The sequence below is a fragment of the Schistocerca piceifrons genome, chromosome 4, assembly GCF_021461385.2.
Source record: "Schistocerca piceifrons isolate TAMUIC-IGC-003096 chromosome 4, iqSchPice1.1, whole genome shotgun sequence".
Classification (NCBI taxonomy): Eukaryota; Metazoa; Arthropoda; class Insecta; order Orthoptera; family Acrididae; genus Schistocerca; species Schistocerca piceifrons.
Genome location: NC_060141.1, coordinates 634,228,649 through 634,255,410, shown reverse-complemented (window position 1 = coordinate 634,255,410; position 26,762 = coordinate 634,228,649). Strand labels below are relative to the sequence as shown.

Here is a 26,762-nt window from a genome sequence, read left to right as displayed (position 1 = left end):
TGGTGTGGCAGTGGGACTAGAAGTTCCGTACAACCCTCTGACAGTGTGTGTGTGTGTGTGTGTGTGTGTGTGTGTGTGTGGGGGGGGGGGGGGGGGGTGTGGGGGGGGGGTGTCACCAGGTTTCTGGTAGTGAATAGTGAAACAATTACATAGGCAGTAGTAGTGGTGGTCATATCATGGATTTCATGTAATGAGTGGCTGTATCAAAACTAACACATTATTAGTGGCCATACCAGGGCTATCATTAGCCGTGATCCAAATCTGAGCCCTTGAGGATGGTAAGAGGAAGAGGGTGGCAGTGCCACTGCTGGGGAGTCATGGTGCCTAATGTGTTGCAATCTGCTGACCGTGTCATGCAGGATGGCCACTTTGTAGTAGAGGAACCCCTTGCCATCTCTCGAATGGACATCTTTCTTTTTTTGAGTCATCAGCCTTCTGACTGCTTTTATGCGGCCCATCACAAACTCGTCTCCTGTTCCAAACTTTATCTCAGAGCTGCAGTTGCATCCTACACCTCAATTATTTGCTGGATGTATTCCAACTTCTGCCTTCCTCTGTATTTTTTACTCTCTACAGCTTCCTCTAGTAACATGGAAGTCATTCTCTCATATCTCAACAGATGTTATCATGCTGTCTCTTCTCCTTGTCAGTGTTTTCCATATATTCCTTTCCTCGCCGATTCTCTGTTGAACCTCCTCATTCCTGACCTTATCAGTCCACCTAATTTTTAACATTCTTCTGTAGCACATCTCAAATGCTTCAATTCTCTTCTGTTCTGGATATGTTTCACTACCATACAATGCTGTGCTGCAAATGTACATTCTCAGAAATTTCTTCCTTGAATAAAGGCCTATGTTTGATACTAGTAGACTTCTCTTGGCCAGAAATGCCCTTTTTGCCAAAGGTAGTTTGCTTTTGATGTCCTTGCTCCATCTATCATTGGTTATTTTGCTGCCTAAGTAGCGGAATTCCTTAACTTCATGACCATCAATCCTGATGTTTCGATTTACTCTCAACCCATATTCTGTACACATTACTGTTCATTCCATTCAGCAGATCATGTAATTCTTCTTCACTTTCACTCAAGATAGCAATGTCATCAGCAAATCTTATGGTTTATATCCTTTCACACTGAATTTTAACCCGACTATTGAACTTTTCTTTTATTTTCCTCATGGCTTCTTTGATTTACAGATTGAATAGTAGGAGCGAAAGACTACATACCTGTCTTACACACTTTTTAATTCGAGCACTTCGTTACTGCTCCTCCAGTCTTATTGTTCCCTCTTGGTTTTGTACATATCGTACAAAACCTGCCTTTCCCTATAGCTTACTCCCATTTTTTCAGAATTTTGAACACCATTTTACATTGTCAAACAGCCCTGCGCCTGCTATACGGACGTCTGAGTCACAGCTCTCGTACAAGATAAGTAATTTAAGTAGTAATATACTGTTTTTAACACTTTAAACTAATTTATTACTTTAATTGTGGTGCTCTTCAAGTGTACCATTAAAGGTTTTTGTCTTACTCGTGTATTTTCACAGTAATCACGTAAAGTTCGTTTTGTTTACATATCGCGGCCAGGTCGAACTTTTGAGCTTTCAGATTAAACTTCATACCGCAATTTTAAGTGCATTTACTGACAGTTTAGTGTGCTAAACACCTTTGCTGCCCATTTATATTTGTAGAGTATCGTCATCTCTTAAGTAATTTCCAGTAAAAAACCTCTGAACCACTGTTTACATAGTCGCGAGTAGGCCTAATTTTTCGTACACGTATTTTCATTGTTTTCCGGAAACTTAATTGTCTTTCTGTCACTAAAATCAATTTGTACCATGAGTGTAAAGTACCTGATGTGCCGTAGAGTCGTTATCTCCGGGGTCTGGTGTGATGGATGTAGTAACTTTTTTCATTTGGGCGATTATAGTGGCGTGGGAATTGGGAAAATGAGCGAGACTCATCAGTGGTTCTGTAGGCTACGCAGTAGAGATAGAAAGATTGTGGAACAGGAGGGGAAAATTGCTGCCCTTCAGGCTGAGTTAGATGAGGCTAGGCGAAAACTGGGCAGGTTATAGGGGGGAGAAGGGTAAACAGGGGTGAGAAGTGGCAACAGGCATAAGGAACAGGCCAAGAAATTCTTCTGACAGCTTTGTTATTAATGTGCAAAATAGGTTTGACCTGTTGCCTCAGTCAGAAACTGATGAGCCTCTCACAGAAGTAGATGTAGACAGGGCTCAACAAGCTTTCAGCAGCAAATTGAATAAGAATGTAGGGAAGTCTGCAAAGAGAAAGAAAGTCTTGTTGCTAGGTAGTTCGCATGCTAGGGGTGTGGGCCAACTTCTGCAAGATGAATTAGGGTCAGAATACCAGGTCACAAGTTTTTTCAAACCTAGTGCTGGACTGGGGCAGGTTACAGAGGATTTAGGTTCACTATGTAGAGGCTTTACTAAGGAAGATACCGTGGTTATTGTGGGTGGGCCGGGCAACAGTATTGACAGAGATCTGGGGTACAGCAGAGAGTGTGACCTGGCAAAGATTGCATCAACATCGAGTCATACCAGTGTTGGGTTTGTGTCGGTTCTGATGCGCCACGACCGACCTCATTTGAGCTCTTCTGTCAGGAGAGTTAATTTGGAGTTGGAACGGCTACTTGGATCTGGTGCAGGGTCACACATTGGTGTGGTTTCTGTTGATTCACTCTGCAGGTGGGACTATACTAGACATGGACTACACCTCAACAAGAAAGGGAAGAGTAAACTGGCTGGGCTGACAGCAGGGGGGAGGAACTACATCTCATGGTGTAAACTCTTTTTTAGTATAAGATCAGTGTCCAGTGGGAAACTCAGCCAGGCAACTACTAAAGATGTTAAAAAAGTTCAAGATACTCACAAAAGTAAAGTGAAAAATAATGTTAGTATATTTCATCAAAATATTGGGGGATTGAAGAATAAAATTGATGAGCTTCTGCTTTGTTTAGAAGATATAGAAACTGAGAATTTAATAGATGTACTATGCCTGTCTCAGTATCACATTGTCACTGATATACAAAAGGTTTGCATCAATGGGTACAAATTAGCTGCACATGCAAGTAGAGATAATATGATGAGAGGAGGAGTTGCCATATATGTCTAAAGCTTACACAGTGTAAAAAATTTAGAAACTAAAAATTTTTGTGTAGAGCAACATATGGAAGCATGTGCCACTGAACTTAAACAAAGTAATGGCACTTTCATAACTGTAACAGTGTATAGGTCCGCCTCAGAGAATTTCCAGCTATTTATAGAAAACTTGTATGCTTTGTTGTGCTATCTGTCGGACAGGGCGAAGCAAATTATCATTTGTGGGGATTGCAATGTTGATTCCCTGAAAGAGTGTAATAGGAAAAATGACCTTGTAGTATTACTCAGTTCTTTCAATTTCAGCCCCCGTCATTGATTTTCCTACTTGGATAACAAAGAACAGCAGTACATTGATAGATAACTTTTTTATATACCAAGAATGCTTATCCTGTTGAGAATGGTCTTTCAGATCATGGTGCATGGCTAGTTACAGTACATGACATAGCTCCATGCAGTATATCAAATCAGACTTTCAAAGCAGTGCGTTCAATTAACAATATAAATATTGCAAACTTTAGGGAAAGCCTACAGCAGCTAGACTGGGATGAAGTGAATAAGGAAACCGATGCAAACTTGAAATATAACTTATTTCACGATACATTTTTAAGGGTATTTGAAAATTGTTTTCCCAAGAAAATAGCTAAACATAATTCCAAGAGCACATATAAAAAATCTTGGCTAACTAAAGGAATAAGAATATCTTGCAACCTTAAAAGAGAACTGTATCTAACAGCAAGAGGGAGTACTGACCCCGAAATTGTTCAATATTATAAAAACTATTGTGCGGTACTAAGAAAAGTTATTAAAAAGTCCAAAAGCATTTGTATCATGTCTGAGATCAGTAACTCTGATAATAAAATTAACGCAATTTGGAATATTATTGAAAGGGAAACAGGGCAACCAAGAGCACAGGAAGACTTTAGTGCCATAAAACTGAATGACAAGTGTACTGACAAACAATCAGAAATTGAAAATATTGTCAATAATCATTTTTTAAATGTTGTGGAGAAAATAGGATCCAGATCTTCACCAGAAGAGGCAAGGCTACTAATAGAAGAGGCCATACCTGTGCAGTTTGAAACAACTGTAATTCCACCAACCTCTCCCACTGAAATCAGTAAAATAATAAACTTACTGAAAAGTAAAAGCTCTTACGGAATTGATAGCATTTCCAGCAAGGTACTTAAAGCTTGTTCCCCACAGATAAGTAGGATTCTCAGCCGCGTATGTAATAGCTCTTTGGAGCAGGGTGTTTTCCCCGATAGACTGAAATATGCCATTGTAAAACCGTTGCATAAGAAGGGGGATACGTCGGATGTCAACAGCTACCGCCCAATCTCTCTTCTGACAGCTCTATCAAAATTTTTTGAGAAAGTAATGTATTCAAGAGTAGCCTCCCATATTTGCAAAAATAAAGTACTAACAAAATGTCAGTTTGGTTTTCGGAAAGGCTTTTCAACAGAAAATGCTATATATGCTTTCACTGATCAAATATTAAATGCTCTGAATAACCAGACATCACCCATTGGTATTTTTTTGTGATCTCTCAAAGGCCTTTGATTGTGTAAATCATGGAATTCTTTTAGATAAGCTAAATCATTATGGTTTGAGGGGGGCTGTGCACAAATGGTTTAATTCATACTTAACTGGAAGAATGCAGAAAGTTGAAAAAAGTGGTTCATGTAATGTTAAAACAACAGCTGATTCCTCAAACGGGGGGGCTATCAAGTACGGGATCCCACAGGGTTCGGTCTTAGGTCCTTTACTGTTCTTGATATACATTAATGACTTACCATTCCACATTGATGAAGATGCAAAGTTAGTTCTTTTTGCTGATGATACAAGTATAGTAATAACATCCAAAAACCAAGAACTAAGTGATGTAATTGTAAATGATGTTTTTCACAAAATTATTAAGTGGTTCTCAGCAAACGGACTCTCTTTAAATTTTGATAAAACACAGTATATTCAGTTCCGTACAGTGAATGGCACAACTCCAGTAATAAATATATACTTTGAACAGAAGTCTGTAGCTAAGGTAGAATTTTCAAAATTTTTAGGTGTGTCCATTGATGAGAGGCTAAACTGGAGGCAACATGCCTACTTTCATTCACTGCTTTCGTATGGCATCATATTCTGGGGTAATTCATCGTTGAGTAGAAAAGTATTCATTGCTCAAAAACATGTAATCAGAATAATTGCTGGAGCCCACCCACGGTCATCCTGCAGACATCTATTTAAGGATCTAGGGATCCTCACAGTAACCTCACAGTATATATATTCACTTATGAAATTTGTTGTTAATAATCCAACCCAGTTCAAAAGTAATAGCAGTGTGCATAGCTATAACACCAGGAGAAAGGATGATCTTCACTATGCAGGGTTAAATCTGACTTTGGCACAGGAAGGGGTAAATTATGCTGCCACAAAAGTCTTTGGTCACCTACCAAACAGCATCAAAAGCCTGGCAGATAGCCAATTAACATTTAAAAATAAATTAAAAGAATTTCTAGATGACAACTCCTCCTACTCATTGGCTGAATTTTTAGATATAAATTAGAGGGGCGGTGGGGGGGGGGGGGGGGGAGAACAATAACTTAAACATTAGTGTCATGCAATATTTTGTATAATGCAATATCTTGTACAGACATCTCTTATTAACCTGACACGTTCCACATCATTACGAAGTGTCGTATTCATGATCTATGGAACAAGTATTAATCTAATCTAATCTAACAGTTTTTCCAGGTTGACATATCTTACGAATGTGTTTCCATTTTTCTTCAGTCTTGTCTCCATTATCAACTGCAATGTCAGAGCTGCTTCTTTGGTGCCTTATCTTTCCTAAAGTCAAACTGATTGTCATGTAACAGATCCTTAATTTTCTTTTTCATTCTTCTGTATGTTGTTCTTGTCAGCAACCTGGATGCATGTGCTGTGAAGCTGATTGTGTGGCAATTCTTGCACTTGTCGGCTCTTGATAGCTTTGGAATTGCGTGGATGACATTTTTCCAAAAGTCTGATGTACATCGCCACTCTCATACATTCAACACATGAAAGTGAAGAGTAATTTTGTTGTCACTTCCCCCAATAGTTTTAGAAATTTTGATGGAATGTTATCTATCCCTTCTGCCTTATTAGATCTTAAGTCTTCCAAAGCTTTTTAAAATTGTGATTCTAATATTGGATCCCCTATTTCTTCCCTGTCAACTCATGTTTCTTCCTTTCCTCTACTATCATGGGATCATACAAGTCTTCCCCCTCATAAAGGCATTCAAAGTACTCTTTCCAGCTATCTGCTCTCTCCTCTGAATTTAACAGTGGAGTTCCCTTTGAACTCTTAATGTTGCTTGTCTTTAATTTCACCATGGGATGTTTTGGCCTGCTGCTGTGGCCGAGCGGTTCTAGGTGCTTCAGTCCAGAACCGCACTGCTGCTGCTGCTACGGTCACAGGTTCGAATCCTGCTCAGGCATGGATGTGTGTGATGTCTTTAGGTTGGTTAGGTTTAAGTAGTTCTAAGTGTAGGGGACTGATGACCTCAGATGTTAAGTCCTATAGTGCTTAGAGCCATTTGAACCATTTTGAGGTTGTTTTGACTTTCTTATATGCTGAATTCGTCCTTCCGACAAACATTTATTTTTCAATTTCTTCACATTTTTCATGAAGCCCTTTTGCCTTAGCTTTCCTGAACTTCCTACTTACTTTGTTCCTAAGTGACTTGTATTTCTGTATTCCTGAACATCTTTGTACTTCCTTTTTTCATTGATTAACTGAAGTATTTAATCTATTATCCATGGTTTCTTCGCAGTTGTCTTCCTTGTAACTGTGGTTTTCTTTCCAACTTCTGTGATTGCCATCTTTATAGATGTCCATTCCTCTTCATCTGTGCTGCCTACTGAGCTATCCATTAATCCATTATCACTGTGCGTATAGCCTCAGAGAACTTCAAACACATCTCTTCATTTTGTAGGACTTCCGTATCCCATTTCTTTGTGTACTTATCTTTCCTAACTAGTCTCAAACTTCAGCCTACTCTTCATCATTACTAAATCGTGATCTGAGTCTATATCTGCTGCTGGGTATGCCTTACAATCCAGTATCTGATTTTGGAATTTCTGCCTGCCCATGACGTAATCTAACTGAAATCTTCGCGTATCTCCCGGTCTTTTCCAATTATATCTCCATCTCTTGTGATTCTTGAACCAGGGTGAATAAACGGACAAGAAAAGAATCCTGGATTTAAATACACTTCTTCCAAGGTGAATACACTTTTCCATGATAAGTGACAGTATACTTTCCCTTGGAACTGTAAAAATATCAATCCTTTGAATGGTAAAAGATTTATACATCAGTGTGGAACTTCAGAGAAGAAGAAGGAGAAGAAGAAGAAAAACCGAACTGGAAAGATCTGTGGTGTACAGCAAAATTTATGCTGTGATTTTCATATTACGAAAGTATAATTCAAAACAACACATTATTTTCCAAAGCACTGAAATCAAGATTAAAATGCGCTTCTGTAAGCCAGTCATAGCTCATGTTACGTGAACTCGCCAGCCTATGACAGCAGGTGCTCAGGGCATAGGACACATGTTGTAGTCAGCCAATAGCAACATAGCTGTTAAGTAGTGTGAACACACAAATAGGAAAAGTTAATGGTTTAAATTAATGTACATAGTGTAGCTACAAGAAAAGCTAAGCTTTCACATATAATATTGGTCTTGAGGCGAAATTCTTCTAAGAGACTAGCCCTCAATATGTTAAGTTTTAAATGGGAGTCAAACGCTCTGTGATTTAAGAAATTCACCGCACATTTGCACATGTAACATAATTCATCTTACATAAAAGGAAATTTATTTTGAAACTAATGCTTTTAAAAACACCATTCGCAATATCTGCTCACAATCTGTTAGAATAGCTTCATTTCAGCAGTTGCCAGAGAGCGCCAGAAAACAGACGTTTATGCACATGGGCAGCTATGATGATGTACGAAGCCCGTATGTTCGTACATATATTAACAGATCTTACATGATGAAATAAAAGAAATAGGATACTCCAAGAGCGGTGGAATTTTGTACACCATATGCATAATGCATAATTCAGCTTAATGTGCCCCAATCTGATATTAAGATTTGAGTGCAGTTTTCTGGACACACATTTTCTTGGAGTACCAGCACTATATTATCTCATGTTTGGTTCTTTATTATGCCATAATGCCATATTTGCCAGAAGATGAAAATGTGTCCCTGAAATTCAGTGAACAGTTGAAACTAACCAATAGTGCGGAACAAAACACTTCATTTCTAATAAATTGACTGCCTCTGGGAAAAAGATTAATAAAAGCCATATTTTTTGGCAAACTGACAAAAATAACTTCATTATTCTGCAAGACAACTGACTGCAAAAACGTGGAAATAAAATCAGAAAACTCAAACCAAAAACAAATGTTAGCCTTCCTTAATTATGTGAATGCATTTTAATTCACTTGATAGCTCCCAACCACAGAAATCCGTTTTGTTTTCATTTGATGTGAGATATGTAAATGAAAACAGCAAAATCACTAAATGTAAACACGGCTTACGTGGAGACTAACCCATTCTCCACTACAACCCAGACTGCTATGCGCATGTGGTAATCTGCAGGTCAGGCATGCCAGAAACATTTTTCTGGGTAGCATCTGGCTGCTTGCTGCTACTGTTGATACAGCTAACAGTCACACTTCAAGTAGCAGGAAGCGGGAGAAGATACTGCCTGTACAGAACTCAACTGCGCAAGCCCGTGTGCCGGCAGGCAACTGCTCAAATGAACTTAGTGTAAACAGTTGTGACGTCATGCTCGTCAGCAGCAGTTTATTGTTATGAAGTATTCCATAGTCTTCGTCCTAAAGCCTTTGACAAATTTTGCTATACATCAGTTCTTGCCAGTCAAAATTACAAAAAATTAACTGAAGTCAATGAAAAATTCCTGAAATTCTAAAAAGTTCCCGGGTTTTTCCCAGTTTTCTCCCGGATGAAAAAATTCCCTCATTTTTCCTGAATTTCTCAGAGTGTGCACACCCTGTGAACAGAGTATTTGCTATTACTAACTGATATTTACTGCAGAACTCGTTTAGTTTTTATCCTCTCTCATTTCTACTAACAAGTCCATATTCTCCCATAACCCTTTCTTCTCCTCTACAACTGCATTCCAATCCCCCATTATTGTTAGATTTTCATCTCTCTTTACATACTGAATTACATGTTCAATATCCTCATATAATTTATCTATCTGTTCACCTATGGCATGCAAAATTGGCATGCATACCTGGACTATTGTTGTCATTGGCTTGCGGTCAATTCTGACGAGAATAACCCTATCATTGAAATGTTCACAGTAATTTACTCTCTGCCTTGCCTTCCTATCCCTAATGAATCCCACTCCTGTTATACCATTTTCTGCAGCTGCTGATATTACCTTATTCTCGTCTGACCAGAAATCCTTGTCTTCCTTCCATTTCACTTCACTAACCCCCACTACATGTAGATTGAGCCTTAGAATTTGCTTTTCAGATTTTCTAGCTCCCCTACCAAGTTCAAACTACTGACATAACATGTTCTGTGGATACACATTGCATCTTCAATGCAGTGGTTTCCATTGCCTTCTGCATCTTCATGCTGTTGATCATTGCTGATTCTCCCATCTTTCAGGGCAATTTCCCACCCATCCCAAGGACAAGAGAGTGCCCTGAACCTCTATATGCTCCTCCACTCTCTTTGATAAGGGCATTGGCTGAATGAGGGTGACTTCTTATGGTGGAAGTCTTCGGCCGCCATTGCTGATGATTCCTCCCCCCCCCCCCCCCCCCCCCCCCCCCCACGGCCCCCAAATTTAAGCGGCGGTGCGTTTCGAATCCAGAACTGAGGATGTTTTGGTTACCAATCAAAGACGCTACCCCCTAAACTAAGAGTTCTTAGAGGGAGCATATTTGTCTCCTCATGTAGGGTAACAATCATGAGTGGAGGGGCCTGCAGGCTCCACTGAAGCACCTTACTCTGAAAGTGCTGGAGGGTCTACATCCAGGAGGCACTTATCATGCGCCACAAGTGGAGCTATAGGTGAGGGAAGGGTGGATAATGATAAGGTACAGTCGGAGCTTGATGTTAAGTTCAGTTTTCCACTGTTGAAGAGTGAGTACAATGTTTTTATCAGTTTCTACTCCTTTTGGGCGATGTACTCCGCATGTCAGTGGAAGAGCAATTTGTTATCCATCCGGACACCTAGATATTTGGTATCCGGGATCATGGGATCCGGAGGCTGCAATAGTGATGTTGTGGCAAAGGAAAGGATGCTGTTTGGTGAAGGACTGCCACAGTCATTCACCTGGCTCTGGAGCTGTTTGATGGATGTTGCGACCAGTTGTTTAGAGTGCCGTATTATCGGTGTACTGTGCCAGTTGGCAGTGTGGGATGACTGACATATCATTAAAATAAATTTTAAAGAAGGTGGGAGACAATACAGAGCTTTGAGGGGTACACAACAACATACGATATACACTCGACTGTTTTCCTTGCTGAGTAGCCAAAATGGTTCTATCACAGGAGTAATCATCCACAATCTCGATACAGATGTCCACGATAGTTGTCCATGTCAGCATTTTGTATACAAGATTGTCCTGCCAAGTCCTGTCATAAGCATTTTGCAGGCCCAGAAAATTTCCTGGGATTCACACTGTGTAGTTAAGGCCCTTGCTGACATGTTCTGCGACCCTAAGGACTTATAGTACGGATGACGGGTGGGAAGTGAAACTGAACTGTTCTGGGTGGGTTGTCCCAGCTACTGTCAGAGGCTGGCAAATGCAGTGGAGGATCAAAGGTTCCACAACCTTCACCATGGTATTCAGAAGGCTAATGGTCCTGTTGTTTGTAGGGATGTAGGATACAGATTCAAACAGACAAATCAGTTCATGTGTTTTCCTGCCGTTATAATGTAATTATAGATTTTCTGTAAATAAATATTTGTACAACTGTCACAACAAACTCATGCAACAAATTTATGTCTGTATGGAATTTACTCCATAAATAAAGATGTAAACAGCTGAATGTTTGATGTGATCCAATCCAGAAATCTTACAAAATGGAAACTTTTGGCACAATTCCTTAAAAATGGTTCTGCAATCTCATTCTTGTACTGACTTGGAATGTGTTCACGAATGGAATAGGTAAAAATTAAATGCGATTGGTAGTGCCTGTGTTGCTCAGAGGAACAGGCACTGTGGCAACTACAGCCATCATGAAATACATGAAAGGCATTCACAGTGACAAATCTGTACAACCGTCAGCCATACAATGGAATGAAGACAATTAAAATTTGTGCCAGATTGGGACTCCAGCTTGGATTTCACACTTATCGCAAGTCGTTGCTTTACCATTAGGCTATGGGAGCATGACTCACAGCCAGACCCAAACTCTCATATGTCATCAGCCATGTGTCTACAACCTGCACTCGTACATTCATTACGTGTATTCCCATACAGAGAAGACATTTTAATTGTAAGTCACTTCCTGGTGTCGGCAGATAAATACAATATGCATGCATGTCCAAAGGAATTTTGCCTCATACTTCTGAACAACACACGCACAGCAATATTGTATTTATCCACTGACACCAATCAAGTGACTTTCAATTAAAATGTCTCCCCTGTACAGGAATATACATAATGAATGTACATGTGCAGGTTGTAGACACATGGTTAACAACATACAGAAGTTTTGCTCTGGACGTGATTCGTGCTTGGATAGACTAATGGTAAGGCAACTGGTCGTGATAAGCAGGAAATCTGGGTTTGAGTCCCAATGTGGCACAAAATTTTGGTTGGCGATCTTCCATTATACAGCTGATGGTTGTCTATATTCAGAGCTGTGAGTGCATTTCATACAAATTATGTGTGTTACAACTTTTCAACTCTAATTTTTAGTCATCTCAATTGTTGACTGAATATCACTGTGCTTTAAGCAAACACATTTCCTATAGCAGCTAATTTAGTTTTACAGGAACATCAGTTTAATTAGAAAAACTTAATGAGTCATTCAACTCACCTTCAGTAACGCTAATGATGAAGTCACACTTCTTTCTTCTTCTATTCTCTTGCGAACTCTTGACTCCAGTTCTTGTAACAACTGCTGTTGGCGCATCTGCTGATAGTTAGCAACAGCATTTTGCTGCTCCTCAGTCAGCAAAGACTGTATGCAAAACATTAGTCGAAAATCATACTAACACAAAATTGGAAGCATTCTAAGTCTAACATGCTATCCACACATTAAATAATATTGTTTCTCATCTGATGCATCTACTATGTTAACTAATTCACTTATATCAGGATTACTATCAGAAAACTATATGTCTGTTTCTTCTTCATACTATGTTACTTTTCAGAATCTATAGGTATCACACTAACAAATTTTATGATAAATTGGGTAATGAGAGAGATGAGTATATATTTGAATAAACTTTCCATCTACAAGACAACAAAAAAATGTGGAACAAAAATGGATTTACGACAAGAGTGGGAAATAGTGTGATAACAACAATTGTTAGGAAAATATTTTTGAATCACAATACACATAGCAATAATCATAGCAAAGTAGTCAGAGTGTATACGTGGACAAGGAAAAAAAATTCCCGGATTTCACGGTTAAAAATACACTATCTCCCGGGTGGAGACATAGTTTTTCCCTGTTAACTGACAGTATATTTTCTCTCGGAACTGTATAACTTATCAATCCTTTGAATGGTTATGGTTCTATACACGGGCGTAGAATTTCCCGGTGCTTTAGAAAACGAAACTCAGGGGAAAAAAAACATCTTTTGGAAAGATGTTTGATGTGCAGCAACAAGTACACTGCATATTTGCGTATTACGAAAGTATAAATTCGAATTCCACCAAACACCGCATGTTACTTTCCGAAGCACTGAAATCTAGATTGCGATACATATTTGTAAGCCAATCATAGCTCATGTCACATGATCTTGCCAGCCGATGACAGCGGATATTCAGAGCTTCGGACACGTGGTGTAGTCAGCCAATAGCAACATCACTGTTAAGTAGTGCGAACACACGCAGGAAAAGTTAATGGTTTAAATTTATATATCTAATGTTGCTACAAGAAAAGCAAAGTTTCCACATTTAATATTGGTCTTTTACGCACGTATCACATTTTTATATATATCACACAAATGTGGCAGTAAATTTTCTAATACCGACATAAATGTGTGATCTTCTGGGCTCTAAATTCTTCTAAATGGCTAGTCATCAAAGAGCTGATTTTTAAATGAGTCACAGATTCCCAGTGAAGTAGGCCTCAACCTGATATTAAGCTTTTTAATGTGGTTTTCGGGATGTAAATTTCCTTGAGTACCAGTACTTTGTTATCTCATGTTTGGTTCTTTGTTACGGTATAATGACATACGTGCTAGAAGATGATGGCTTCAAATGGCTCTGAGCACTATGGGACTTTACATCTTAGGTCATCAGTCCCCTAGAACTTAGAACTAATTAAACCTAACTAACCTAAGGACATCACACACATCCATGCCCGAGGCAGGATTTGAACCTGCGACTGTAGCAGTCGCACAGTTCCGGACTGCGCGCCTAGAACCGCGAGACCACCGCGGCCGGCGCTAGAAGATGAAAACGTACACTTGAAATGCACAGAACCCTTGAAACTAGCCAATAGTGTGGAATTAAACACTTTGTTTCAAATATATTGACTGCCTCAGCAGAAAATATTAATAAAAGAAAATTTATTCAGCAAACCGATAAAAATAACTTCATTGTTCTGCATGGCAATTATTGCTTGACTGTCAGAAAGGTGGAAATAAAATAAAATCTGAAACTAATAACATATTTTAGCCTTCCATAATTGTGTGAATGTATTTTAATTCACATGATAGCTCCCGGCCACAGAAATCAATTTTGTTTTCTTTGAAGTGAGTGCAGTGGACAAAGAGGAAACAGCAAAATCACTACTAAATGTAAACACGGATCACATGGAGACTACCCGCTTCCCTATATAGCGGCGTCCCTCGAGCGTTTGAGGTAGGACGTCAAAAATTAAAAAATTAAAAATAAAAACAAAACGAACTTTCAAAAATATGTTCATTTTGTAGCGCACATCTTTCTGAAGAGTCTGATACATATAACATATGTGTCCAAGGAATTGCAAGTGCCAAAGTGTAGTGCCACACCTCTTCACACAGCATTCTTCTATCGCACGTCACTGTATTTCGGTCTGTGGAATTGAAACGTGTGTATTTTGTAATGGATACCATCAAACTATGTTCAGGACAGTGGAAATTAAAATACTCTATAGTGCCTCTCCCGCTTCCAGTCGGCCGGTTTGACATCCTGCCCCTCTTTTATTTTTATATAAAAAGAGAGAAACTCTTCAGGAAAATTGCACTCTTTATTCCCTATTAGCTAACAACTTGCTGCTTTGTGTGACATAAAATTAAGTATAGGACACATAAAACCAGTAAAGACAAGAGACAAGCAAGACAGTACACATTTCTTCAATCCTTAGCTCCTAGATTTTTTTTTCTCTCTAATCTTGCTATAGCTTTACATGGCGTGCTTTCCTTTCTGCAAAAGAACCTGTTACCTCATCAAAGTTCGTCAAACAATTTGCTACATGAAAAAGCAAAATGTCGTTGTTTAATACTGAAAAAGCTGTTAATACAAATAGGACCCAAGACTGGTGTGGTTTCTTGACCTGATTACGTGTATTTTGCCACTGCTAGATAAAACAAACTAGGCCTTTCTAGTACTGCAGCAATTGTAACACAGGCCAAATAAATGAGATTGTTTTGGCACAAATGGTCATTTTTATAACACGGCAGAATATAATTAACAAAGTACCAATAGCAAATGCCTATTAGGCCTACTACAAGCAGAAAGCTTTACGTTAGGAAATAGTTTTACACTTCATTCATATGCTCCAGTTTCTCAAGCATGAGATCGAAAAGTAGTAGAGCAAAATTTTTATATAAATTTGGAATCGTCATATTCTTCCATAATTTAAGTGATGTCCCCATTTCTTCTCCTTCCTCGTTCTAACAAACAGTCTTGTCATCACTAATTCTGTATCTATTCCAGCCAATGTGAAAGCTTAATCGCCGGTTAACTTCACTAACTCTGCCAGAATTACCAGTTTAGTTATCCTGCGATTATTCTCCGGTTAGGCATTGTTACATGTTCATACAACGCATTTTCCGCACTACTTCCAGAATAGACCTTAAGGCGGCTGCTAGCTGGAGACTGTACAACTGGCCCTTACTACTATAGCGATCTGGCCAAAAATGGGCTTGGCGCCAAAAAAATTTTTCCCGTTAGCACCTAGCTGTTTTTTTTTTTTTTTTTTTTTTTTTTTTTTTTTTTTTTTTTTTTTTTTGCATGAGCCTACTCGTAATTGCTAAAACAAATCTAATGTTAACAGTTGTGATGTCATGCTCATCGGAGGCAATTTGTTGTCATGACTTAAAGCCTTTGACACATTCTGCTGTTGGCAGACGCTTGTATGAGCACTGTGTTTTGTTGTCGTATATTGCACATTTTCTTTGCAATTTAAGTTTTATTTTCATTTTTTCTCTCGTTCATGTTTTATTGCTGCAGTATTATTCTGCAGTAGCAGGATACAGTAATATCCTTTGTTAGAGTATTGGTTCTTAGCAGTCAAAATTACAAAAATTTAACTGAGAACAAAAACAATGAAAAATTCTTGGAATTCAAAAAAATTTCCGGGTTTTTCCCGGTTTTCTCCCAGATGAAAAAATTCCCAGGTTTTTCCCGGCTCTTGCGGTTGTCCCGGGTCGTAGACACCCTGGTAATGTTTGACAAGTACTTGTCTCAGAAACAGGAACAAACAGTTAATGTGCTGAACAGATCAGTAACCTGTAATTCTGTACGGCACCTTCAACAGGCAATATTTCAAAAATGCCATCCATAAAATTTAATTTAAATGTGCATACACCACTATCAGTCAGTTAAAAATACCTCCTCCACAGACACTTCATTTACAGCACATGCACTTCAATTTGAAGACTCAAAATTCACAGGTTTATTAAAGTTTATGTATTGAATGACTCAATGCATGCATTACCCCAGCCTGCCAATGAGTTTTTTTTACTTGAAACATATAGCTACAAGAGTATCATTATATAACAGAATTGCATAGCAACTGCAAAATATCATTTTCATTTAATAGAAAATATTAACGATATCTGACCCAAATGATGCAAGGGGATTGATAGAATGTATGTGTACTTTTTCTTAACTGGGGTTTAACATGTTTACCTTCCAAGCCCCGCAAGGGACAGCTAGCACAGTGCCGACTTAAGTGAATCCGCCAAGCTTGCCAAGTCAGTATTGTGTTGAAATGAGTTGCAACATTATCGCTGGTGATGGGACAGGGTGGTATATTGGCATAGTACTCTATGTTGTGGCCGACTGAGGTAGTTCTACTTGGCACCTTTCTACTTCTAATGCAGTTACTGCAGTCCGGATCTGGCTGTTAACTTGGTGAAGTGCCTTGAGAAGGAAGTTAACCTGATGGGACTAAATCTGGCACACAACATCAAAGGCTATGAATCCATTACTCTAGGAGAGTCACAGAGGAAAATTATTTGGCAAGAACTTCACGTCAAATTTGTGACTGTCATTGCTTCCGGTCCCACCCAAAAATGGACACTGGAAGTTTACATTTTCTGCTTGCCACAATTAATATATTACATGTGTGAGTATGAATATTGTATAAACGTTACTGAGAGTGATGACATTTTACTGTTATTTGCTGCATATGGCTTATCTTACACAGGGTCAGTTGTTACTTGCTGAGTACCATGTTTAACATTTATAACTTACTACCTCATCTGGGGGCCTTTAATAACCCTGGTGTTTTACTCCTGGCACTTAATCACAACTCCCTTTTATTCACATTCTGCTGTAACCTTATAAACATATTCAGTTATTTATGATATATTAAGTCTTGTAATAATGTAAGGAAAAGATGGTTTGCTACTTACCGTAAAAATGACACATCAAGTTGCAGACAGGCATAACAAAAAGACACTTACACATTAGCTTTCAGCCACAGCCTTCGTCAGAAAAACAAACACACATACACATTCATTCACACAAGCAAGCACAGCCCACAAACATGACCCCCATGTTCAGCAGCTCCAAGCTACTAGAGGTGGCAGTTGTGTGAATGAGATGTGCTTGTTTGTGCGAATGAACGTGTGTGTGTTTCTTTTTCTGACAAAGGCTGTAGCTGAAAGCTAATGCGTAGGTGTCTTTTAGTTGTGCCTGTCTGCCACCTTTATGGTAACTAGCAATCCATCTTTCCCTTATATTGTTGATATTCCAACCTGGAGTTTCCATTGTTATTTATTAGGTCTTGTGTTGTCTAGCCAAGAATAATTGGTATCTTCCTTGTTTTTGTAGTCAAATATTACTTGTTGTCTAAACTGGCCTCTCCATGATTTAAATGCTCTTTTTACTCGTGTTTCTGTTCTGTTATAGTTCTGCATCATTTATTATCCTGACTAATGTAAAGCTTGTCAATATTATTCCAAGGATCCAGTTGGCTTGTTAAGAAGCAACGTATTATCGTGTTCCATGGTTTAAGGCTTATGTCAACATCTGTGAACCTTATTATTTCAGAGATCTGTCTGTTTTAGTCAAGTCCCTTCAATGTGCCTGTCCAGGGCGTGTCATCTTTACGGTAAGTAGCAATCTATCTTTTTCCTTATATTGTTGATATTCCAACCGGAGTTTAAAAAGTTTAAATGCAATGTTTGCTAGTATTCACAAAGATAAGACTGTGGCACTTAATTTTGTTGCTTGCATAAACTTCCGAAAATACTTCTGTCAGTGAGATAAACCAACTAACAGCACCATCTATCAGTTGTTTGGTTTACAACACTGTCACTAAGGTAAATATCCGAACTACTAAGCTGAGGAGATTCCTAAAACTTTAAATTATTATATCTTTTTCCCCCTCGACATGACTTTAATGGAATATAGATGTTGCCCCAAGCTAAGCTGAAGTTACCTAGGAACACACCGCGGAAATTCATTTACTAGTTTTGGAGATTAGCATGTTCGAACAGACAGACAACATGACGATTTTATAGTTTTATTAATATTGTAGAAAATACCTCTAACCAAAAGAAAAAAATCTGGCTGTTACAGTTTCAACCTTAAACCATATGCCTGATTCACAGTAGTTGTCTGGTTGCTGGTATCTTGAACGTGTGGGAGACATTCTACAACGGCCTCTTTATTCTCATCAACTGTAAAGATTTTTCTTGATTTAAAGTTCCATCTTGTGAATGATCCATGAGGGACTCTGTTTAACAATTGCATCTAGAACAGCCACTCTCTGAGCTGAATGACAGAAGAATTTTGGTATCTCTGCAATAATACAGAAAAACAGTTTTACTTTTTTATTTTTAACCTGGACAGTTAAGTTCAGTTGGTGTGCATAAGTACACACATAATATGTGAAACAATATTTTTCTCTTACAATTTTTCCGACCACTACATGTTTGTCAAGAATGATGTAAGCACCATCATAGCTTTGAGTTCTTACTTTTTCTTTCTGTTCTTGGACAACAGCAGTGGGGACATTTTTAATGCAAGCTGCTAAAGAGGAAGCATTGTTACTAGATGTATTTAAAAATGCCCAAAATCTTTCAGACTCTTCATTAGCAGTAAATAACAAAATACTTCAACCAACTGAAATTTAAAAGATACATCAGAAGTTTTCATCTACTATCACAGACACAAAAACTGTCTTTGCTATTTCTGCATTAGTTTTCACATGACACACATGTAACATTCATTCTAGTAAAGAATTTTATAATCTGTGGCTGTACGCTTATAGACTGTAGCATCATTTACGTGCTCTTTTACAAATGAATGAAAGCTGAAATGAAATTTAATAGCCCTCTGAATATTCCAGGATTGCCAGATTTTGCTGTTTCATCAAGTCCATGTGAGGAAACTTTAGTAAATACACATAGTTATTTTGGGAAGAACGCTGATTTTTCCTCTCATTGTCACTGTTTCTTTCTATATTCTGTCTCATAGCTGAACTAAGCTCTTGCCTAATGTCTGTTATTCCAAAAACTAATAAATTTAAATAAACATTCATTTGTGCAATAGATTCCTTATGCTTCTTAACCTTCTGTGTTAGATAGCTTAGATCTGACATGCCAGTGCATGTCCAGTTTGTCTCTTTACCCTTAGCATATGGAAAGCATGGAAAAGAAAATAATTTATTTGTAGAAACGCAGATGCAATTCCAACTATTTCTTTTATATAGATTTACAGTAGAAATACCTGCAAAATGTCTTACCTCCGCTTGGTTTAAATTGAGCTGAGGCATCAGCCTACCAAGGTGTCTTTATTTCACACTTCTGTTCCAAGCTTAGAAATTTGTTTCTAAAAAGATACTAAACGCATACCCAGAGTTTCCACTGTTTGATAAACTCGGTTCATTCATCTTTGAAAGCAAACTCTGAGAACAGATGAATATGTATATGAATACTACAGCACAATAAATAACTGAATACACTGTCACGCGATTGTAAGAAAATCACTTCATTACAATGAAGACACACTTGTCTGCTTCGGTTGTGGGCTGCAGCCTTTCAGTTCGGGTCAATTTGTTTGTTTCCATCTAAGTCTGACTCACATCTGAACTGGTTATTCCACTGGTACAAATGCACATATTATTAGTGATGTTTGCTCTTGCCCCTCCCAGCCAAAGGAATACCTACAAGCTCACTCATTGGAGTTCAGAAGAGAAATTGAGTGCTGGTAGTGCCTGGGAAAAGTTGTGGCAAGTATGTGAGCCATCTGAATGACTTAAAAGTTTTTCATACAATAAAAATACCTTGAAAATGCAGATAAAATAACCTAATAAGAGAAAGATATGAAGAACAGATGTTTAAATATGTACATTCATAATTTGCAAAATCAACTTTTTCCCTGGGATTCACTGAATCACCAAACACATAGGGTATGTGAGGATGGGTCATTAGTCATTCTTGAGCAGCTCAGTTGGTACAGCATTTGCTGTGAAAGGCAAAGGTCCCAGGTTCGAGTCCTATTCCAGCACATAGTTTTAATCTGCCAGCAAGTTTCATGTATAAATGTTGAGATTCATTTTCGAAGATAACACTGTTTTAACAATTCTATGTTGAGAAATTTTGTTGTTTTGGAAAAGACTAAGCTAATTTCAGTTAATCAGATGTTTATGCAAATATCTCACTTCAAAACTGAGCTTGTTCATGGTCTGACACCCTACCCCTTGTAACGTTCCCTGGCAAACTCACACTATTAATAAACTAAAATTTAATTGTACCATATACGCCGCTATAAAGCAATTTGTAAATACTGTAATTATTTAACAAAAAATTTTATTGAATTTTGTGTAAAGGACATTAATTATTATTGTAATATTTTCTGTAGTAATATTCTTTCTGTATTTAGGATGGTAATATTTCTATATTCATAATATAATTGCGAAATGTGTCAATATCTGCGATAACAAAAATGTAAAATTCAGCCACAGACGAAAATAATGTTATATGATTACAAAGAGATGTTAATAGTCAGCAGTAGTATAAAAGCACCACGTACTGAGTATTCTTTGGTCGTCTCCCTGTAGAGCTGAAAGCGAGAGCAAGCTGTGACGAAGCATTTTATGAATGGGTAGACGTCTTTTGTCTGTGGCTAGATTTAGCCGCCATTAGAGGAGAAATTACAAACTAATGGGAGTTGAATATTTGTTGTGGTTTAAATATATTATAATTTATCAAAAGTGTGTATTATTAATGTAAATTAGCTTGCCCATGTCATCTATAATATTTCTTTAAAGAATTTTCAGCATTTTTAGCGGTGCTGCTGGGCTGTGCCGCGACCAAACGATTTGCAGCGGCAGCACATTTAAAAAATTGTTCCGCTAAGAAAAATTAACCAAACCCGTAAATCGGGAACAGATAAAAATTAGCAGTGAATTAAGAAAATGTTCTTCTTTTACAGCGATCCTGAGACTTACGGATTTTAAATTAGTTCACATTTGTGCATTCATAGGCGGATAGTTAATGTTGAAATTTAACAATTTTGGTTCTTTCAAATAACTTAAATGTATAGGGATGTGTGTTTTATCAGTGATAATTAAACGTCGGCTTGGCAATATTTAGCCGTTTTCTGCTAATAGAGACAGTCTTGTGTTCCATAGCTAACGCCGGGAAAGAATTCAGTAAAAAAAAAAAAAACCACTGCATTTAGAAAATGTGTGCCAAGGCCGAATTATGTAAAGGATTTAATTCTCAACTAAATATTCTTAATCAGTTAATATGAGTTCACGTAATTTTAAATGTACTTAGTTCCGTGTAAACGAATTTTTTATTACCACACGTAAATGAGAGGTTCTACAACAAAGTTCGTTCGTACGTACAGAAAGAAAGAAAGGCAAATTAACTAAAAGCAAAAAATTTAAAAAAGGTAACTGATTATTTACTTTTATTCTTTAATGAAATTCCATTAAATTGGCAAATTTCATTAAACCCTCCAGGCTACCTGCCTACTCCATCACAGTAGTTACAAAGCATGGTTTAAATCCATGGATCTCTGGGTTATTAGCCGAGCATGCTTTCACAACAAAATTGTTTGTGCAAATATCTTGGTTAAGAATTGTGCTTATTCATGGCCTTGCACCTTTCCAGTCCAAGCCACCTGCCTGCTTTCTGTCAGAATTATTTGCGTGTGTCTCAAGTGTATGTGTAACAGGCAGGTAGTCCTTAGTATTTCTGCAGAAAGAAATTAAAGTGCTATGAAATACTGATGCATCATTATTTTCAAATGGGACAAATAAAATAGAATGATAAATGCAAAAATATGATGCTACAAAATATGGGTAACTTTATTACTTGCTGTATTAATCCCCCCCCCCCCCCCCTCCAAATCCCAATGAATCATGGATCTTGCTGTTGGTGGGGTGGCTTGCGTGCCTCAGGGATACAGATAGTCATACCATAAGTGCAACCACAATGGAGGATTATCTGTTGAGAGGCCAGACAAACATGTGGATCTGAAGAGGGGCAGCAGTCTTTTCAGTAGGTGCAGGGGCAACAGTCTGGATGACTGACTAATCTGGCCTTTTATAATCAGTCATAATGGCCTTGCCGTGCTGGTATTGTGAATGGCTGAAAACAAGCGGAAACTACAGCTGTAATTTTTCCAAAGGGCAGGCAGCTCTACTGTGTGGTTAAATGATGATGACATCCTCTTGGGTGAAATATTCCAGAGTGAAAATAGTCGGCTATTTGGACCTTCGAGTGGAAACTATTTAGAAGGACATTGTCACTGGGAGGAGCAAAGCTGGCACTCTGCAGGTCGGACTGTGGAATGTTAGATCCCTTAATTGGGCCGGTAGTTTAGAAAATTTACAAAGGGAAATGGATAGGGTGAAATTAGATATAGTGGGAATTACTGAAGTTCAGTGGCAGAAGTAACAGGACTTATAATCAGCTGAATGCAGGGTTATGAAGGGGTAATGCAGGAAGAGGGTTAATAATTAATAAAAGAAATCAGGATGAGGGTAAGCTATTACAAACAGCATACTGAACACATTATCGAAGCTAAGATAGAACTAAGCCCACACTCACCACAGTAGTACAAATTTATATGTCAACTGGCTCCACAGTTGATTAAGACAGTAAAGAAATGTATGATGAGATAATTTATTCAGGTAGTGAAGGGAGTCAAAAATTTAATTGTGATGGGGGACTTGAATTTGATAATAGGATAATATGTATTGGGGGAAAGGAATGAAAGAGGAAGCTACTTGGTACAATTTTGCACAGACCATAATTTAATCATTGCTAACACTTGATTTAAGAATTATGAAAGAAGGTTGTATAAGTGGAAGATACCTGGAGGCACTGAAATGTTTAAAATTCATTACGTACAGAGATTTCGGAACCAGATTTTAAATTGTAAGATATTTCCAGGGGCAGATGTGGCGTTATTGGTTACGGACTGCAGATTAAAACTGAAGAAATTGCAAAAAGGTAGGAAATTAAGGAGATGGGACCTGGATAAGTTGAAAGAAGGTAGGATATCTGGAGAGACCACAAGGGAATGACAGACTAGAACAGGGAAAAGAAATACAGTAGAAGATGAATGGGTAGCTCTGAGAGATGAAATAGTGAAGGCAGCAAAGGATGAAATAGGTAAAAAGACAAATCCTAGCACAAATCTCTAAATATCACATGAGATACTGAATTTAATTGACGAGAGGGGAAAATATACAAATGCAGCAAATGAAGCAGGTGAAAGGGAATACAAATGTTTAAAAAATGAGATTGAGGAAGTACAAAATAGCTACAGAACAAATGCAAGGATTTAGAAGCATATTTCACTAGAGGAAAATTAAAGAGGCCTTTGGAGAAAAGAGAAGCAGCTCTATGAATATCAATAGTCGATACAGAAAACTAGTACTATGCAAAGAAAGGAGCGCTGAAAGATAGAAGGCTTATATAGAGGGTCTACACAAGGGTCATAAACTTTGCGGCAGTATCATAGAAAGGAGAGTGGACATAGAAGAAGATGAGATGGGAGATATGATACTGCGAGAAGAAACTGAAAGAGCACTGAAAGAACAAAGTCGAAACATGGCCCTGAGTAGACGACATTTCGTAAGAACTACTGATAGCATTGGGAGAGCCGTCCACCACAAAACTATTCCATCTGGTGCACAAGATGTATGAGATGTGAAATCCCCTCAGACTTCAAAACGAATGTAATAATTCCAGATCTGAAGAAAGCAGGTGCTGACAAGTGTGAATATTACAAAACTATCAGTTTGATAAGTCATGGTTGTAAAATACGAACAGGAATTCTTTGACAGAAGAATGGAGAAACTGGTAGAAGCCAACCTCGGGGAAGATCAGTTTGGATTCCAGAGAAACATGCATGGCAATACTAACCCTATGACTTCCCTTAGAAGATATGCTAAGGAATAGCAAACCTACATTTATAGCATTTGTAGACTTAAAGAAAGCTTTTGGCAATGTTGACTGGAATATGCTCTTTGAAATTCAGTATGTAGTGTAGGTAAAATACAGGAAGTGAAAGGTTATTTACAACTTGTACAGAAACAAAATGGCAGTAGTAAGACGAGGGGCATAAAAGGGACGCTGTGGTTGAGAAGGGAATGAGAGAGGATTGTGCTCTATCACCGACATTATTCAATCTGCCCACTGAGCTACAGGAACTCTAAGAAAAATCTGGAGTAGCAATTGAAGGTCAGGGAGAAGAAACAAAAACTTTGAGGTTTGCTCATGCCATCATAATTCTGTCAAAACAGCAATGTACTTGAAAGAGCAATTAAAACACAAATGGAAGTGAAATATGGACAATAAACAGTTTAGACAAGAAGAGATTGTAGACTTTTGATATGTGGTGTCACAAATGTTGACAGTTAGATTGGTAGATCATGTGAGTAATGAGGAGGTACTAAACAGAACTGGGAAGACAAGAAATTTGTGGCACAACATGACTAAAAGAAGGGTTTGGTTGAGAGGACACATTCTGAGACATCAAGGGGTCGGGTTGTTTTGGGGAAGGAGACCAGACAGCGAGATCATTGGTCTCATCGGATTAGGGAAGGACAGGGAAGGAAGTTGGCCGTGCCCTTTGAAAGGAACCATCCCGGCATTTGCCTGGAGCGATTTAGGGAAATCACGGAAAATCTAAATCAGGATGGCCGGACGCGGGATTGAACCGTCGTCCTCCCGAATGCGAGCCCAGTGTCTAACCACTGCGCAACCTCGCTCGGTGAGACATCAAGGGATCACCAATTTAGTAATGGTGGGAAGTGTAGGGAGGGGGGAGTAAACATCGCAGAGGGAGACCAAGAAGTGAATACAGTAAGCAGATACAAAAGAATATATGTTGCAGTAGGTATTCGGAAATGGAGAGGCTTGCACAGGATAGAGCAGAATGGAGAGCTGCACCATACCAATCTCTGGACTGAAGACCACAACAGCAGCAGTTAATGTAGTTTTCTGATTTTACAGATAAATTAGATTGTTAAGTGGGACATCTCACTTTCACATCTGAGGTTCAGAATGACTGCTTGATGTATGTTCTGTATGGTATTGTATCATGCTTTCCGGAAGACTTTGGTAGATTTCGTCTAATGTTATCCATCAAGGTTCACTCTTCTCGCTAATGTCATATTCCGGATATCAATCTAATTTTGGTGGAAGACTGTAATTTGATTGTAGGAAAAGGAATAGAAATAAAAATAGCAAAAGAGCATAGAACGAGAGGGAATGGGATGAAAAGCCTAGCCATTTGGTAGACTTTTGCCCGGAGCACAAACTAATCGTGCTAACACTTGGTCTGAGAATCATCAAACAAGGCAGTATGAATGAGACATGCAGACACCAGAAGATTTCATATTAAATACATAATGGCAAGACAAAGATTTAAAAACTAGATTTCAAACTGCAAAACATTTCTATGAGTAGATTTGGACTCTGATCATAATTTTCTATGAAATACACATTAAAGCTGAAGAAACTGCAGGAAGGTTAGGAACTGAGGAGGAGGGACTTGGATAAATTGGAATAACCACAGGTTATAACAGTTTCAGTGAGAGCATTAGGCAATGACTAACTTAAATACATGAAAAAAATGTGATAGAAAATGAATGGGTAACTGTGACAGGTGAAATGGTGAAGGCAGCAGAGGAACAACTAGACAAAATTACAAGGCCTAAAAGGAATCCATGGATAACACGAGACAAAAAATTTATAAGAAAGGAAAAAAAATATAAAAATGCAGTAAATTCTTTTCTTTGAATTTTATGCACCCACAGAAAAAGTATTTGTGTTGATTACATAATTATGAAACATTTAGAAATGCGCTTCGAATTTTCTTTGATAGTAATTCGCAATTACAAATATCTGAAAGTAATAAGATACATTTAACTACAACAGTGGAGTGAAGCACAAGATCAGAGCTAACAATATGATCTTTATAGGCACAGATTCAATTTCAGTTTTTTGGGGACACATATGTCGTTTCTGACCTCCTATTGCCACTTTTCCAGCTGGTCTTTAGCGTGAAACAATATAGGTATCTAAAGTTTTGATAGGTAACTAATTCTTCTCATATGATTGCATATAAATCCATATTTGGGTGTGAAATTTGGACAGTGAGTCAATATTTCTATAACAATGGCACAGCAGTCTCACTAAACATTAGGAACCCGAAAAATGTGAACATAGATGTCAATTATGTTTCAAAAGGCAAAAATGCAAAATTATCTAATAGACACTAATTCATAGTCAACTATCAGGATGAACTATTTAGCAGAGATAGTTTAAAACAGTTTTATTTTCTGGATACAAGAATTGAAAATTTATTCAATTTTCAGTTAATGGTGTTGCAAATCATCCTATGAAACCCAATTTTGAAAGATAATGTGTGTAAGAATGTGTTTGCAAAATAAAAGGTGCACACACACTATAACATGCCAGTGCACTCAATGCTCTGGTGCAACACCAACTGGGGGCAGTTGAATGG

The 26,762-nt window shown here is 38.1% G+C and overlaps 1 protein-coding gene across 1 annotated transcript in view; it reads right to left on the bottom strand.

Moving 5' to 3' along the window:
• Window positions 1–26,762, bottom strand: part of LOC124796080 (breast cancer type 2 susceptibility protein-like) — a 173,362-nt gene that overhangs the window by 32,862 nt on the left and 113,738 nt on the right. The window contains exon 10 of the mRNA XM_047260165.1: window positions 12,193–12,336. Within this exon, the coding sequence (XP_047116121.1) occupies window positions 12,193–12,336 (144 nt within the window). The remainder of the gene's footprint in view (window positions 1–12,192; window positions 12,337–26,762) is intronic.